Below are 16,240 nucleotides of genomic sequence, written 5' to 3' on the forward strand. Positions count from 1 at the left end.
GGGAGCCTACTGGCCCCATGCCAACCATACTGTAAACCAGACTTTCACTGAAGATCAGAAATGCCAGTTTATAGAGTTTTCCGGTTGGTAAATTGCCAGACAACACAGTTTTTACTATATATAGCTAAAATGATGGTCATTAACCATTGGAATAATTTACCAAAGGCTGTGGTGGGTTCTCTATTACTGGCAATTTCAAAATCAAGTTAGGGTGTTTTGTAAAGATAAGCTCTAGTTCAAACAAGAATTAATTCAGGGAAGTCTTTGTTGTATGGGAAGTTAAACTAGATTATCAAATGGCCCATTCTAACCTTATAATATATGAATAAAAGATTAAATTATAGTGTTAGCTATGTTATTATATACGCTAAAATATTCTGCAAAGCATTCATTTGCTAACAAGTGAAAATGCTATATTTCTAAAAGGTGCTTGGCTGGAGTAGAGTTTTTTTGCTGTTCCATTTCCTTCTCCTCTTCCCTCCTGCCTGCTCCTCTTACTTCTCCTTCATTTGAATCACATGAGTGCCCATTCCTTCCACTGTATTCTATTTTATGGGATTTAAACAGTGCAGATAATCAGGATCATAAATGGCATTTTTATATTCAGGAAAATTTAATTCATATTTCTTATAAAACCTATACTGACTTCTTGGTTTTACCTCTTTATAGCACCAAAGCCGTTCATTGATGTGAGTATTGTCATGCGGACTGCAGGGCATTCTCAAATATCACGTATTAAGTAAGTATATTTTACATATTCCATTATAGTGGAATGTTTAAACTTTCCAAAACCACTACCTTTTCTTCTAGCAGAGGTACTCTTTCAATGAATAGAAAACTCCTTTGATCCAGCTACTGTTACGTGCTATTTTCCAAAAAAAATTTTGGAGTCACATCAACAATACATTTCTGATTGTAACATATAGGAAGATGTGTAGTTTTATGTACTCACAATGAAAAACAGCTAAACTGATTTTGCTCACACTTTCGGAAATAAACTTCACTTGTGGACTGAGACAAAACAAGGTAAATTTCAACCCAAAAGAAATTAATTTAAAAAAGATAGCAGTTGGGAAAAAAATGGAATGTGGAACTCAGCCTTACTTGACCTGTTAGTTACCTGTGTGAGCACTTACAGTTCTGCATTAGAGCAAGCATTTAACAATGTCATGTATATAGCATTTGTTTAAGTCAAAGGTGCTATATAGTGAAATTATTTCTGGTTAGAGCAAATGTGGAGTTCTTATGTTATACTCCTGTTGTTATTCATGTTGCCATAGCACCTTGGTACCCTGATCAGAGATCAGGACCTCATTGTGCTAGATGCTGTACAAACACAGAAGAAAGAGATGATCCCTGCCTCAAGAGGCTTGCCGTCTAACATATAAGACAAGAGAGACCACTGATAAATATAAGACCAATGGGGGGAGTACAAGTAAACAAAGAGTACTGGTCAATGTGATACGCCGTGAGTGGTCTCTACACACTAGCAGCCTAACTTTTCAAATTTTTAATAGTATTCATGGCAAAGGAGAATTTTGAGGAGAGATATGTAGGTGGATAATGAGGTAGGGTTTTTTGGATGTTCACTGGGAGCACCTCCAAATCTTCTTTGACCAGTGTCGGTGGATTTTTGAGGAATTATTTTGTATCTATAGTTCATAAATAGGTAGTTTTAATACCTTGTGTGTTATTTCATAGTTCATTCTGCTTCACATTTGAAGCTTTGCTTTTACAAACAATAAATTGCTGCTGTTTAATAGTTATTTTTTACTATCATATTCAGGTACTTTAAGGTGCTGATTCAGGAAATGGATCTCAAATTAGATCTTGGATTCCTGTATGCATTGGTTGAACTCTTTACGCAGGTTGAGGTGCCCAAAGACCAAGAGGTAGAAATCTTTTTCATAAAAAGCAAGTGTATTTTTAATTTGTAAAATATTACACAGGTGTATACAACTTGGGCTTCTGCTGCTGTAGGCAGTAACAGCTGACAACGATGTCCATGGCACAGATTGAGCAAGGTTCACAGGATTGCTGTTGAGCTGCAGTTTTTAGTAGCTACTTACTGTCCCAGGTAAACAGCAGGTTTTCTGCTTCTCCCTTCTCCACACTTTGGCATAACGTATGGAGAAAGAGCCCAGGCCTCAGAATAGAAAATGAGACACATTGTGCAGGAGCCAGCATCCAGCTCCCTTTTCCTAATGGCAGGCTGATCCTTTGCACTGTGGGCAAGGTCAGGAAAAGAGGGACAAGAGTCATCCTTCCCGGAGGACTAGAAGAAGCAAGGCCCTCAGAGAGGAAAGTAGGGGAACAGATTCACCCACAACAAGCTTTCCCTTCTCCCCTGGAGAGGAAGGGAAAAAAGATCCTGGCATGTGGGAAGAGGATTACAACGTCTAAGTGAGGTGCCACTGGACTGAGTATGTGTGAGTATGAGGAAGGAGAAGGGAAGACAAGTGATTGTGGAGTGTTATAGAGTGAAGGACAATGCAGGTCTGCTGCAGTTGTAAGAGTGCATTGTGTGTTTGGGGATGAGAGATAGTGGCACACTGCACAAGTGAAAGGGAAATTGTAAGAATTTGGGTTGAGAGAGTAAGCGAATGGATTGGGGAAGTGATATACTGGAGCAGTAACCATTGCAGGAACTATAACAGTTACACTTGGATCCTATGTACGACTGCACACCTTTTGATCTCAAAGAGCTTAACAAAGAAAGGAAGTATCATCTTCATCTTAAGACAAAGAGAGGTGAAGTGAGTACCCAAAGTCACACAGCAGGGAAGTGGAAGAGAGGCAGTAGGTGGTATGTTCTCTAGGGACTTCTGCTGCAACAAAAAGAAAACATAGAAAGTATCAACCTTACCAGAGACTAAGGACAACTTCACCTACCTTTCGTCATCAATAGCCTTCAGAACCTCTCAGGAAATGTCAAAAAATGCAGAAGAAAAGACCACCTGGCTGCTTCTACTTTTTCATCACAACTGACGTCAACCAACAAGCATCCCTTTGGACCAGATTCATAATAGCTACAGACCAAATATTATTTTAGATCTAGTGATCTCTCCTTCTTTCTCTACTGCCTTTGGACATAGTCTTTTCTGGTTTTGGAGAGCATGGAATATTAGTATGTCAGACAAATGGGTGTTGGAAATTATTTCAACAGGGTTATACCATCAAGTTTCACGCCATACCCATCTTCCCTGTCCCTTTTCAGGGACCGCATCTCATGAGAGGCTTCTAATTTAAAGGGTGGGTTCTCTCATTCAGCCAGGGGCAATAGAACCTGTTCCTCCTTATCCAAAAAAAAAAAAGGAGAGGGGGCAGAATGGAGGCTCATCCTAGATCTCAGAATGTTCAGTGCCTTCATTCACAGTTGGATATTCACGGTGGTTACATTGGCCTTCATAATACTGATGCTAGATGAGCAGGATTGGTTTCTAGCTCTTGACCTGAAGAATTCTCCTGCTTTGAGTAGTGTCCCTGTGGTTGCCCCACTGTCAGTGTGCTTGAGTCCCTGTGCTGCTGATTTGGAGAACTTTGGTAGCAGTGTCCTTTAGGCTCACACATGTGCTGCCTTTCCTCTTGCTGTGCCATGAGGCTAGTCAGCGCAGGTGAGCTAACACCCCTCAGTTCCTTTCTCAACCATCCCTGGCTAGAGATGGAGCCATTCATAGTCCATTAGCACCATTACTTTTGATTTACATTTCTATAGTTAGCCTCCTAGTTCTTAGATGTAGTTCTAGTTGTAGTTTTTTTTCCCTTTAAAAATAAATAAAGACTTTCATTTCTTTTCCTGCTCCTTTCCTCAATGGGGTTTGCCCTGCTCACTGGGCAAAACAAGCACTCCCAATATGTTTGCCTGGAGCCCACAAGCACTCCCGGTGCTTTTGCTGCCCTGGGGAAGGCCACATTCAACAAAAGTCTTTGCCAACAACTCAAGCCTGATCTAGTAAAGACAGAGAGCTCAGGAAAATCATCATCTTCATGAAGGCAGCTCCTTGACCTTCTCTGGATCCGCACCACAAAACAACTGGCAGATATGAGTCTTCCCCACAGCCATCAGTATCAAAAGGCTGTGGATTGAAGAAACACTGATACCTCACACAAATCATCGAAAAAAAGAGTGGTAAGTCCTCACAATAAATTCTGAGATAGCTATAAACATTTTCTAGCATGCTTGGTATCCTGGATACAGCCGGCTCCCAGACCTTCTCAGTCCAGTACCCATGGCTCACAGAAGTCCTCAGCAGCCCGCGCCGTTGACAACCCAATGGATGCAATGAGCACGGACACTGAATCAGCAGCACCAATGAACAAAGACAAAATTAAGCACTCCTCCTAAGATGGTTCCAGCATGCGATCCCCCCATCGGTACAACCCTTGACACCTCACCCGGCACCAGAATGACTCATACAGGCAAGATCCCATCTCCCCCGATATCACCAACGGCACTGATTCAGTCGGCACCACTGGAATTCCAACACTCCAGGGACCCCTGCATAACAGACGTACCAGGGTCTTCTCTTCTTGGTGCCAGGACTACTGCTTCAAGTCCTCGCTCAGCACAGGAGACTTCCCCACTGCTGTTCCATGCTCCCGGGCTCTTCAGTGAGCCTTGGACAGTGAACCTGAGGGATGGCATCTCAGTACTATTCACAGGCTCCTTACCGTTCCCAATATCAGCAAAACCCTTGAGGATATCCTCTGATGGCCCCACCACCACCATCTTGGTATGGTCATCCATGGGCGGCACCACCCCTGACCTCTGTGCCACCACCCCAGTGGCCATTATGGGATCCTTGGGCTGGAAATCGCCACCATGCCTCTCAAGCCTCTAGCCCCTGGGTTTCATAACCTTTGAAAGAAATCATGGAGGAACAGGAGGATGGCGTTGAGGAGAAGTGACCCCAACGACCATTTCCTCCTCATTGGATAAGGTCATTAAGACTTCCCTGCCATCTCTGGTGGATGATTTTTGCCTCTTCCAGGACCTAGCAATGAGAGTGGCGGTCACTCTCCGTATACCAATAGAAGAGGTCAAAGACACCCACCATCATATCCTTGACATACTCCATCCAGCCTCTTCCTCAAAAATCACACTACCTACTAACGAGGCTATTTTAGATGCAGTAAGAACCATCTGGCAGACCCCAGCGTTGGTGGCACCTACCTACAAGTGGGTGGATAAAAAAAATATTATGTCCCAGCAAAGCAGACTGAATTCCTCTTCTTTCACCCTCCACTCAACTCCATTGTGGTGGATGCCGTTAACTCCCGTGGCCATCAATATCGGATGAGGTCCACTGTTTGGACCTTCTTGGGAGAAAAGTGTACTCCTCAGCCACACTTCAGTTTCGAATTGCCAGTTACCAAGCCCTTATAGTGAAATACAGCTATATAAGTTATTTGAAACTGAACAATTGAATAGCTGCCTGAGTTGCATTGCAACCAATTTAAGGCCATCATTCGGGAGGCACAGCTAGTTCCAAAAAAAACACTACACTGTGCCCTGGACACAGCTGACACTGTGGCTAGGTCCATTTCCATGGCGGTGGTGATGTGGTATGCATCTTGGCTCCATCTGTGAGGCTTCCCAAAAAAGGTACAGCCAGCCATCGAAGATCTTCCCTTTCAGGGCACTAAGCTCTTAGCAAAAGAGACTGATGCCTCTCTTCACACCCTGAAGGATTCTTGGGCTACTCTCCGTTTTCTGGGCATCTGCATGCCAGGACAAAATTGAAAATTAGAGTCCACAGACACTGCATAAATCCACTCACCTCACAATACCAGATCAATGCTACTATGAGCCACAGAGGCAGAAAACTAAGTTTTAGAGCCCATAAACCATCTGACCCGCAATCATCCTTGTCCCACCATCCATGTCCAAGCACCAATTTTGACATGTTGGTTGAGGTGCCAAAAGACTACTCGCTCCAACTGCTGCAACTGATCACCACTACCTTCCCATTTGGCCATTGGTTAGCAGCATTCTGCAGCTCCTGGGAATGCATAAAATCTTAGAGATCATTCACAGTTGGTCTCTGTCCTCTCCCCAACACCCTTCCCTGTCCCTCTTCAGGGACCCTTCTCACGAGAATTTACTACTACAAGATTGATCGACTCTTCCAATTAGGAGCCTTAGAAGACACTACCTCAACATCTACAAGGCAAAGTTTCTACTCTCATTTCCTAATACCCAAGAGAAAGGGAGGGTGGAGACCCATACTTGACCTCCGTGCTCTCAACAAGTTTATCGAGGCTCAAATATTCAAGATGGTCACTTTAGCAGTGATCTTTCCAGCGGTTGAACAGGGAGACTGATTTTCAACCCTCAACCTTTAGGATGCCTATTTTTGTATTTCAATCCTATCGACTCTCAGACAATTTCAAAGATTTACTCTAAGACAGGACCACTACTAGAACAGGATGCTCCCCATTTGAACTATTCATTGGCTCTGAAAGTGTTTTCCAAGGTTCTCTCAGTAATGGATGCCCATTTACACTCCCAAGCGATCATGATTTACCATTATCTGGATGATTGCCTCCTCAGAGCCCGGTCTCTACAAGTGTCTCACTGAGTCACCAAGGCTTCAATGCACTTGTTTACAGAACTGGGCCTACAAATCAACTCCCACAAATAAATCGACACTGCAGAGTTACGCCTGGAATTCATAAGCACCAACCTTGACTCTTTGCCGGCCGGAGCGCTCCTGCCTCAACAAAGATTCCTCTCTTTGGTCACAGTCGTCGAGACCATTCAAAACAGCCCACAAATATTAGCCAGACACTGCATACAACTCTTGGGGCACATGGCAGTGGGCACATCATTAATACCACATGCCAGGCTTCACATGCATTGCCTCCAGATGTGGTTCAGCTCGGCTTACAGACCGAACAGGGACTGGCTAGACAAACCCTTGTCACTACCCACCAGGGTCAAAATCATCTTAGATTGGTGGAAAGACCCAACTAACATTTGCAAAGGGATCCCCCCCGCCCCCGTCACAGATCACCTCATCATTGCTTCTCACCACCGACATATCCCTTGTAGGGAGGGATGTGCCTTAAGACACAAGGCAAATGGTAACCCAAGGAGATATCCCTTCACATCAACCTCCTCAAGCTAAGTCAGGAATGCCCGCACCTGTTTCCTCCTACTAATCAAAGGATCACACACTAGAGTCCCAACAGACAACTCAGCCTGCATGTACTATATATATTGACAAGTGGGAGCCTGATCACCCTCCCTCTGTGTGGAGATGAGACAATGGAACTGGTGTATCTTCCCACAGTGTTACACTGTCAGCAGCCTACCTCTCAAGCACACACAACTCAATCGTGGACAGCCTCATTCACAAATTCCCACATGATTATGAGTGGCAGGTAGGCCCAGTAGTACTCCCCAATCTATTCAGGTGGTGCAGCAGACCGACCACAGACTTGTTCCAAAGCTGCTTCATTTATCTACGTGTCCTCCTATCTCATTATCTTTAAAGGTTAGACCTGTTGACTTACTATGAGGGAATGATTCACCATCCAAAACCAGCTTTCTCTCTCTCTGCTTTCACTGCTTGGTTCTTTGATCGTTCTCAGAACTAGAAAAAAAATTTGTTCTTCAGATATACCAACCTTCTAGAGCAACAGTAGAAAAGATTCTACAAGAAAAACACTCTGCGGAGTGTAAAAGATTTGTTGATTGGTGTGATCAGCGGAATGTTGTCCCAATTACCTCATATTTTGGATTACATTCTTTCTCTGAAGATCTCAGGTCTCACTTAGCTCTCTAAGGGCACATCTAGTGGACATGAGTGCCTTCCATTCCCCAACCTCCATGTATTTTCCCATCCTACAATATGTAGATTCCTGAGAGGTTTAGTGAAGTATTTCCAATCATAGTCAGACCTGCTCAGATATGAACCTTAATGTCGTTTTGAGAGGTCTTATGGGATAATCCTTTGAACCTTTGGCTTTATGCTCCTTTCTACACCTGCCCATGAAAACCTTTTTTTTGCAGTCATAACATCAGCCAGAAGGATGGGAGAGTTAGGGGCTCTCTCTCTCTCTCACCCCCCCATCCCCCACACCCAAAATTTGTTCCCAAGATTGTGTCTGAGTTGCGTATCAGACAAGTCACACACTTGTTAGTTTTTATCCTAAACCTCACTCTAACAATCAGGTTAGATAACATATTCTAAATATTAGACGGGTACTAACCTCGTACCTGCAGAGACCGAGCTGTTCTAATTATCTCTAAGATTGTTCATTTCATTTGCAGAAAGAACAAAGGGTACCCAGTATCTCTCAAATATTGTCAAAGTGAATATCAGGATGTATTACACTATGCTATGAATTAGCTCCCCCAATCAATATTAAGGCTTATTTGACCAGGGCCTAGGCAACTTCAGTGTCCTCTCTGAAAAACAAACCCTTAAAAGACAGTGTAGACTGTCGGTCCTTCATCAGTTGAAACTGAGCCGATCACAACACATCTTTCAATCTTCTCTTGCTCTGGCCATCCTTCGCCATGCTTGTCCATATCTCCTTATTAGGAAATCATCCCACCTCTTTGGGGGCCAACCATGTGCCCATCTCTGTTCTCGTGGATACTACTCAGATATAGCTGTGGTCCATCTATTGTCGCTGACTCAGGCCATGTGTCCCCCCACTGCATTTTGCTGAGCCTGCTTTCAACAACATCATCTCACGCTCCAGACAGTTGCCTAATTATTTCATTGGGGATGTGATCGCGGAGCAAAATTCCCAAAAATGTTCGTTCCATCTCCCTCTGTGTGACGAACAGTTGATGATCTTCAATCTTTATCAATGACCATGTGTCGCTGCCATATAACATCACTGAAAGCACAGTCAAGTAGAAAAGATTCTTAAGAGTTGTTTTGCTGATCTTTCCTTGGAGGATGTCCTTGATGTCATTGAATGCTTACTATCCAGCTTTTTTTCTGTGCGACAGTTCGCCTTTCTGATCGTGACCCATGTTGACTTCCTGGTCCAGATAAACGTATTTATCAGCCTTGTGGATCTGCTCTCCTCCAGGAGTTATTTGGGTTTTTGGCAGAATATCTAATCTCATGTATTTTGTTTTTGACCAATTCATTTTTAATCCAACTTGACTACTATTCATGTTCAGTACCACCTTGCTGCATAAGAAAGGCAATCGAGAAAATCTAAAGAACTATCACCCGATCTGCCTGCTTTTGCATATCTAGAAATTGTTTACTAAAATAATAACAAATTGACTGTCGCAAAACCTGGATGAACAGCAACCTAGAGAGCAGGCCGATTTTCAAAGGAATTATAACACAATAGACCACCTCTTCACTCTAAACCATTTACTAGAGCATTCAAGGGAATATAAGCTCCCTTTGTGCATTGCCTTTGTGGACTACGAGAAGGTGTTCGACAGCATAGAGACAAATTCTATTCTTGAAGCTCTTTCAGAACAGGGCATCAGTGCAAAATATATTACGTTACTAAAGGAAGCGAACTCTGGCTGCAGCATAGACATATCGCTGTTTGATACTCCCCTCCGAATCCCCATCAAGAAAGGTGTGAAACAAGGAGATACAGTTTCACCAAAATTATTCAGAGCCTGTGTTGAATCAGTTTTTCAACTAGCACACTTGAAAGGTGTGATTAATATCAACGGCGAGCGGCTAAACCATCTCAGGTTTGCAGATGTTATAGTGCTGATAGCTGAAAATACAGCCCTTAAGACATCTGTAAATTGCCACATGTAGCTCTGCGTACCTTTGCAAGACTCTACTTTAGTGGAGGCTTCTTCATCAGATGCCTCTTTTGGTAAGGCTGTTCTTCACTCTATCATAGATAGGATTCGGTGCACCCACCACTGTAGTTAGAGTACTGCTTGAGAGTCAACTAGAGTGAAATACAAACAGGGACAAGCTCTGCTTCAGATTCCTCATATGCTATATGCGATTTGAGGTGGAGACGGAACTGGAATGGCAGTTGGTTCTGCACCATTGTTTGTACCTTAAGTAAGGAGCACAAGGATAGTTAGGGTATGTGCGGACTGAGCTGACACTGCTAACAAAAATCTTCCATGGGGCGTATGCATACCAAGAGTAATACAAACAGCAACTGCACACCTCCAGTTACTGTAGAGCAGTAGTTCTCAAACTTTTGCACTGGTGAGTCCTTTCACATAGCAAACCTCTGAGTGCGACCCACCTTATAAATTAAAAACACTTTTTATATATTTAACATCATTATAAATGCTGGATGCAAAGTGGGGTTTGGGTTGGAGGCTTACAACTCGTGACCTCCCATGTAATAACCTCGTGACCCCCCAGTTTGAGAATCCCTGCTGTACAGGTAAATAATATCTCTTTACCCGTCCCCTTGTTTACAGCTCTGCAGCTATATCTCTCACTTCATTTGGAGTATCTTCTGGCAAAATAAATATGAATTCTAGAAGAGATTTTTAAAGATTTGTATCAATTATAGAACAACTTTTTTTATTTATTTGACCCAGGCTCTGTATTTATCTACTATTTGAACTTTAAAATAAGATTTTACATTGAGATAAATCTTTAGGAATTTTCTTGTAGGTTATTGCACCAAATAATACAGCAGAAATTCTGTTTTGAAGTAATTTCAGCAGAATATAGATCATATGGTGTTTCTGGCAATTAGTTTATTACATCTCCCTGAAAACTGTTTGCATTGTGGTGGTAAATGCTTTAACGAGTATTGTAATTCTAAAACTAATTGTTCAAAATACTTTTACAGGTTGAACTTTTCAAAAAGGACATAGAATCTGTCCAAAAAGAACTGATGAGTATGTCATCAACAGATACATCACAAATCAGCTTGTATGAATATTTTCATATCTCTCCAATCAAGGTATGTAGATTACAGAAAATTATTAACATTTCTGTGTTTTTTAGTAAAGGAAGGGGGAATTTTTCCTTTTCATGCCACATTCTGAGAACAGAGAAACAAGAGAGGGAAGAGGGATAGCAGCTAGAGAACAATGCTGAAGGAAGTGAACTTAGCATTTCTACCAATATGTATAAGGAGGGTTTCCCCTGATGCTGTGTGGACATTTCAGCATATCAAAAGATTCAGTTCTAACAAACTTCACTACTGTCATCCTTAACAATTCCCTGACATTTTCTTTTTCATAGGATTGTCTGTATCACAACTGTTGTTAACATCTAACAGCCTCCCCCAACCTACAGTTCCCTCTATCTTCTAAGAATTTTGTGAGATTAAATGTGTCTGGCAGGTTTTTCTCTTGCTCCCCAAAAGCTGATGCATTTCAGACTTGCAAAGTAAAAGTATATAGCCAGACACACTGAAGGCTGGGGAAAGAAATCTTTCGCTTAAGAACCCATACACACAGGATTCTCAATACTTGGGCTAGCACTCCTTAGCATAACACTTGCGAAATTCCTTTAGATCTGAGGTATTAAACTCTATGGGGAAGCAGTAGTGGATGGTAGAGTACCAATTATGATCCTTTCTGGTCCTTTCTGTCACTACATCCTTAGGTATTCAGTTGCAATGACGGATATTTGAAGCCAGTTCTTCCGTCACCATCGTTAGAGAAGAAATTGCTTGCTGCAGTCTGCTGTGTATGGATCTAGTTCATACATCTTTTTACTTGCTAGTTTTGTACCTTTCCAGTCTCTACCTCTAAATTGTTTGGCCAGTCCTGATGTCTACAAGTCGAGAAAGTTATTGAAAAAATAGAGATGTTTCAAAGGAGAGCCACAAGAATGATAAAGGATTAGAAAACATTATGGTGTTTAGATCCAGTGAAAGATTCAAGGAGCTCAATCTATTTAGCTTATCAAAGAGAAGGTTAGTGCTGATCTCTCACTGTAATTTACAAATACCTGCATGGGGAACAAATGAAAGGAGGCATGAGTCCTCTGCCACTCAGTTCCTTCTCAACCCCACTAGCTTGAGACAGAGCATTCTGCTGTCCACTGTATTCAGCTTCCCACATTTCACCTTTGACTTTTTATCTTATTTTCTTATTTACTTCATTTATTTTATTTTCTCTCTATTTTGATTTCTTTACTACTTTTATTTTATTTAGCACTGTTGTACTTCTGAGAAGGGCGCTTTTCTCTCCCCCCTCCTCTTCTTGGACCTGTTATTAATGCTGGAGCACAGCTTATGTCCCATACCCCTGGATTTAAGCCCTGTCAGACCTGCCACAGGTCATTTCCCCACAGTGATGGACACTCCAGTTGTCTTCCCTGTTTGGGGGACTCCCACAGCCTTTTTAATGCAAGGTTTATCTGGGTTTCAAGGGCAGTTTTAACATCTCAGGCTGACTCGGTTCCTGTTGCTCCTTTGTCTATGGCCCTGGAGAAAGATCTCTAAAGAAGAGGAAACATACCTCTCCAAGAAAGGAAATGAAGAAGAGCAGTGGATCACCCCATAAAACCCAGGGAAGTTTATCAGATTCAGAGATCTCAGTACCGAGACCAATTCCGATACTTTACTACCCTACTCTTCTGAGTCCCTTTCATTAAGAGGAACCTAGGAAGCCTATCAAACATCGCAGGCACAGTGACTATGATTGTCCCTTCCCTTATTCCCCCTCCCCAGTGGGATTACTGGGACCCATGGGTTCACTGCAGCAACCAGTTTTATCCGGTACCTAAGAAAAAGCACTGGCATCCACTGGTAGTGTACCAGCTATTGACTCTTGCAGATAGTGCTCTGGTACTGCACACCTCATACTGCACACTTGTCCAGTACCAGATGATGAACAGGAAGAGTGAGAGTTTTAGACTGAGGAGATCTTGCCTCCCTCTATAAAGTCCTCTTCATTTTGTAGATGAGGCAGTAATGCCATCACCACCCTCCCATACTGATGATTTAAAAACCTTCGAGGACCTCATGAAGTGGCAAGCAGACTCTCTTCAAATCCCACTAGCGTAAATTCATGGCCATGGTGGTGGTCATGAGAAGAGCATCCTGGCTCCACTCCTCTGGTCTTCCAAAAGATGTGCTAACCACCTATGATTATCTTCTGTTTGAAGGGCCTAAGCTCTTCAGTGGGCACACGGACTCCACTCTACACCCAGAACAACGTTGCTGTCACTGGAGATTTATATGCCTGTAAAACAAAGGCGCTGTGATAGATCCCAAACTTCTCAAAGATTGAGACTATTCCAGTACCATCAGTACACTTTCCCTGAGCCCCAGGAGCCCTTCCATTGAAAGCTCAAACCACAAAATCGGGCCACTCATCCCTGCTTCTGCTCAGTCAGCCTCGCCCTGGAAGAGGTACTTTTGATGCCTGGATCATGAGCATTAAGCAACCCACTTCACTGAATCAGTTGCTGTGCCACTTACCCCCCCCCCCCTTTTGGAAACCGACTATCACACTACTTACCTGCCTGGGAATCTCTTACCTCAGACGAGTGGATATTGGAGGTAGTCAAAGTGAGTTACTCTGTATACTTTCATTCCATCCCTCCTGTCACCCCACACCATCCCACTTCAGGGACCCTTCTCATGGGGAACTCCTAAAATAGGAAGTTTATTCCCTCCTCCTTTTGGAAACAATAGAGCCAGTCCCACGAGAGGTTCATTGTTTTAATCCAATTACTTCCTTGTTCCCAAGAAAGACAAAGAGTGGAGATCTCAGGAATTTGAACAACTGTGTCCTAGCACAGTACTTCAGAATGGTGACATTAGCTGCCGTAAACCCATCCTTAAATCCAGAAGACTGGTTCATTGCCCTCAATCTACAGTATGCCTACTTTCATGTAGCCATCCATCCCTCACACAAGTGCTTTCTGTGCTTTGTAATAGGGGCAGATTGCTATCAATATTGAGTTCTGTCCTTCAGATTCCCCAGAGGCCCAAGGGAGTTGGCAAACTGTGGTAGCAGCTTAGATCCACTGGGGAAGTATCAGTATTCCCATACTTGGACAACTGGGTTCTCAGAGGCTGAATGCCGCAAGAGGTCCGTTCAGCAGAGTCCAGGGAACTTAACACTATTCCAATCTCTTGGCCTTTGTATCAACCACAAGAAATCCATGCTCTCTCCAGTACAGAGAGTAAACTTTATAGGAGCTACTCTAGATTCCAGAACAGCAAGAGTCTACCCACCCAAGGAGAGATTCTCCATCCTGTCCTGCCTCATCTCAGCGTGACATGTCAGCCTCCAAGTAGGTGACTTCCCATGTGAGGATGCTCCTCAGATGCCTTCAGACATAGATAAGAGTAGTGTCTCCTCCAGACACAGCCTCTCCAGATATGTCACCATGCCTGGGGAAGTGTTGGACTCTTATTTGGTGGAAAAACCCACATTCTTACAGCCAGCACCTTTTGAAGACCCTCACAACAGATGCATCTCTGTTAGGGTGGGAGTTCACCTACAGGGAAACACAGCACAGTGCGAATGGTTGGGACAGAAGTTGGCCCTCCATATCAGTATCCTGGCAGTAAGAGCAGTATGATATGCTTGCCAACACTTCCTTCAAGCCATATGAGATCACTCAATCAGAGTAAGGCTGGACAACAGGGCAGAAATGTATTACATCTACTGCCAGGGCATTATGTGCATTGTTCCAGTCTTCGTGCACGGAGTTGTTAGGGGTGTGGAATTGGTGCACCTCCCATCAGATCAAAATATCAGCAGTCTGTTTACTGTGCCTCCAGAATACAATTGCAGACTCCTTTAGCAGACACTTTTGGCAAGGTGGAAGTTCAAAGACTGTCTTGTGCAGCATCTGCAAGATCTGGGACATACCACTTTGTCACTGTGAACAACACAAAATGTCTGTTCTGCTCCAAGGGAGATTATGGCCCCAGCTCTCTTGGGGATTCTCTGATAATGCCGTGGCCCCATTCCCTTCTTTATGCTTACCCACCTATACCACTAATCCTCAAGACCATTCTCAAGCTGCACTGAAAAGGAGCAAGAGCTATCCTCATAACATCTGTTTGGCCAAGGCACGTGTGGTACTGAAACCTTTATCACCTTTCAGAGGTGATACTCCTCAGACTTCCTCTCATGAAGGACCTCTTGACACAGAACTCAGGGACACTCATCCTTCCCAATCTCTTCTCCCTCAGTCTGAGATCATGGCTGCTCAATGACTTCCAAGCATGGAATTGACCACCTTGGGCACAGTTGAGTCAGTTCTCTTATCCAGTAGACAGTGGCTCTCAACTTTTCCAGACTACTCTTTTCAGGAGTCTGATTTGTCTTGCGTACCCCAGGTTTTACCTCACTTAAGAGCTACTTGCTTACAAAATCAGACATAAAAACACAAAAGTGTCACAGCACACTATTACTGAAAAATTGCTTATTTTCTTGTTTTTACCATATAATTATAAAATCAATTGTAATATAATTATTGTACTTACATTTCATTGTATACAGTAATATAAATGTCATTGTATGAAATTTTAGTTTGTACTGACTTCACTAGGGCTTTTTATGTAGTCTTTTGTAAAATTAGACAAATATCTAGTTGAGTTGATGTACCCCTAGAAGACTTCTTTGTACCCTGAGGGGTTTGTGTGCCCCTGGTTGAGAACCACTCAAGTGCTCTAGAAGAGCTTTATGTAAGCTCAAAAGCTGGTCTCTTTCACCAATAGAAATTGGTCCAATAAAAGATATTATCTCACCCACTTGTGTCTCTAATGACATAATGTGTCAATCATGGATGTGTAGCCTGGGATTAATTTAGAGTGCAAAGTGCACCTGTCACAAGTAACAGTTTCTTTATTCGGATAGCTAATTAGAGTTAAGAAGATGAGAGTGGTAAAATACACTCAAATTTTATGAGCCTTAATTAATATACACAAATATAATCGAAATAATAGAAAAATCAACATACATAACTATGGTGGTTTCCTAAATTTGCATACTTACAACCTTATGGAAAAAAGATGATGGATGAAACAGCTAGGGAAGCTCACCCTAAGAGCAAGGCACTGGGCCAGGCTTCCTACCTGGTTGCCCCATGTTGTCATCTGAGTGGATCTAGGGCAGGGGTCTCAAACACGCAGGCCGCGTGCAGCCCATGAAGTTATTTTCTGTGGCCCACGAGGTCCTTGCAGCGCCCCCCGCCCTCCTCCAGCATTTACCTAGAGCGGCCCCAGCCCGACACACTGGGGGAAGGGCAGGCTCCCTCCCTGTCTGCCTGCCCTGCCCCGCCCCAGCGCCGCTCCAGGAAGCGGACGGAACCTGCAGGAGAAGAGGTGCGGGTGTGTGTGT

At 43.2% G+C, this 16,240-nt stretch overlaps 1 protein-coding gene across 4 annotated transcripts in view; it reads left to right on the forward strand.

Annotated features, from left to right (window-relative positions):
- Nucleotides 1–16,240, forward strand: part of VPS13A (vacuolar protein sorting 13 homolog A) — a 339,425-nt gene that overhangs the window by 278,679 nt on the left and 44,506 nt on the right. For all 4 annotated transcript variants that reach the window (XM_032790455.2, XM_032790457.2, XM_075067294.1 and 1 more), the window contains 3 exons: nt 670–739; nt 1,787–1,892; nt 10,771–10,884. In XM_032790455.2, the coding sequence (XP_032646346.1) occupies nt 670–739; nt 1,787–1,892; nt 10,771–10,884 (290 nt within the window). The remainder of the gene's footprint in view (nt 1–669; nt 740–1,786; nt 1,893–10,770; nt 10,885–16,240) is intronic.

Source organism: Chelonoidis abingdonii, chromosome 6 (assembly GCF_003597395.2).
Source record: "Chelonoidis abingdonii isolate Lonesome George chromosome 6, CheloAbing_2.0, whole genome shotgun sequence".
In the NCBI taxonomy this organism is placed as follows: domain Eukaryota; kingdom Metazoa; phylum Chordata; order Testudines; family Testudinidae; genus Chelonoidis; species Chelonoidis abingdonii.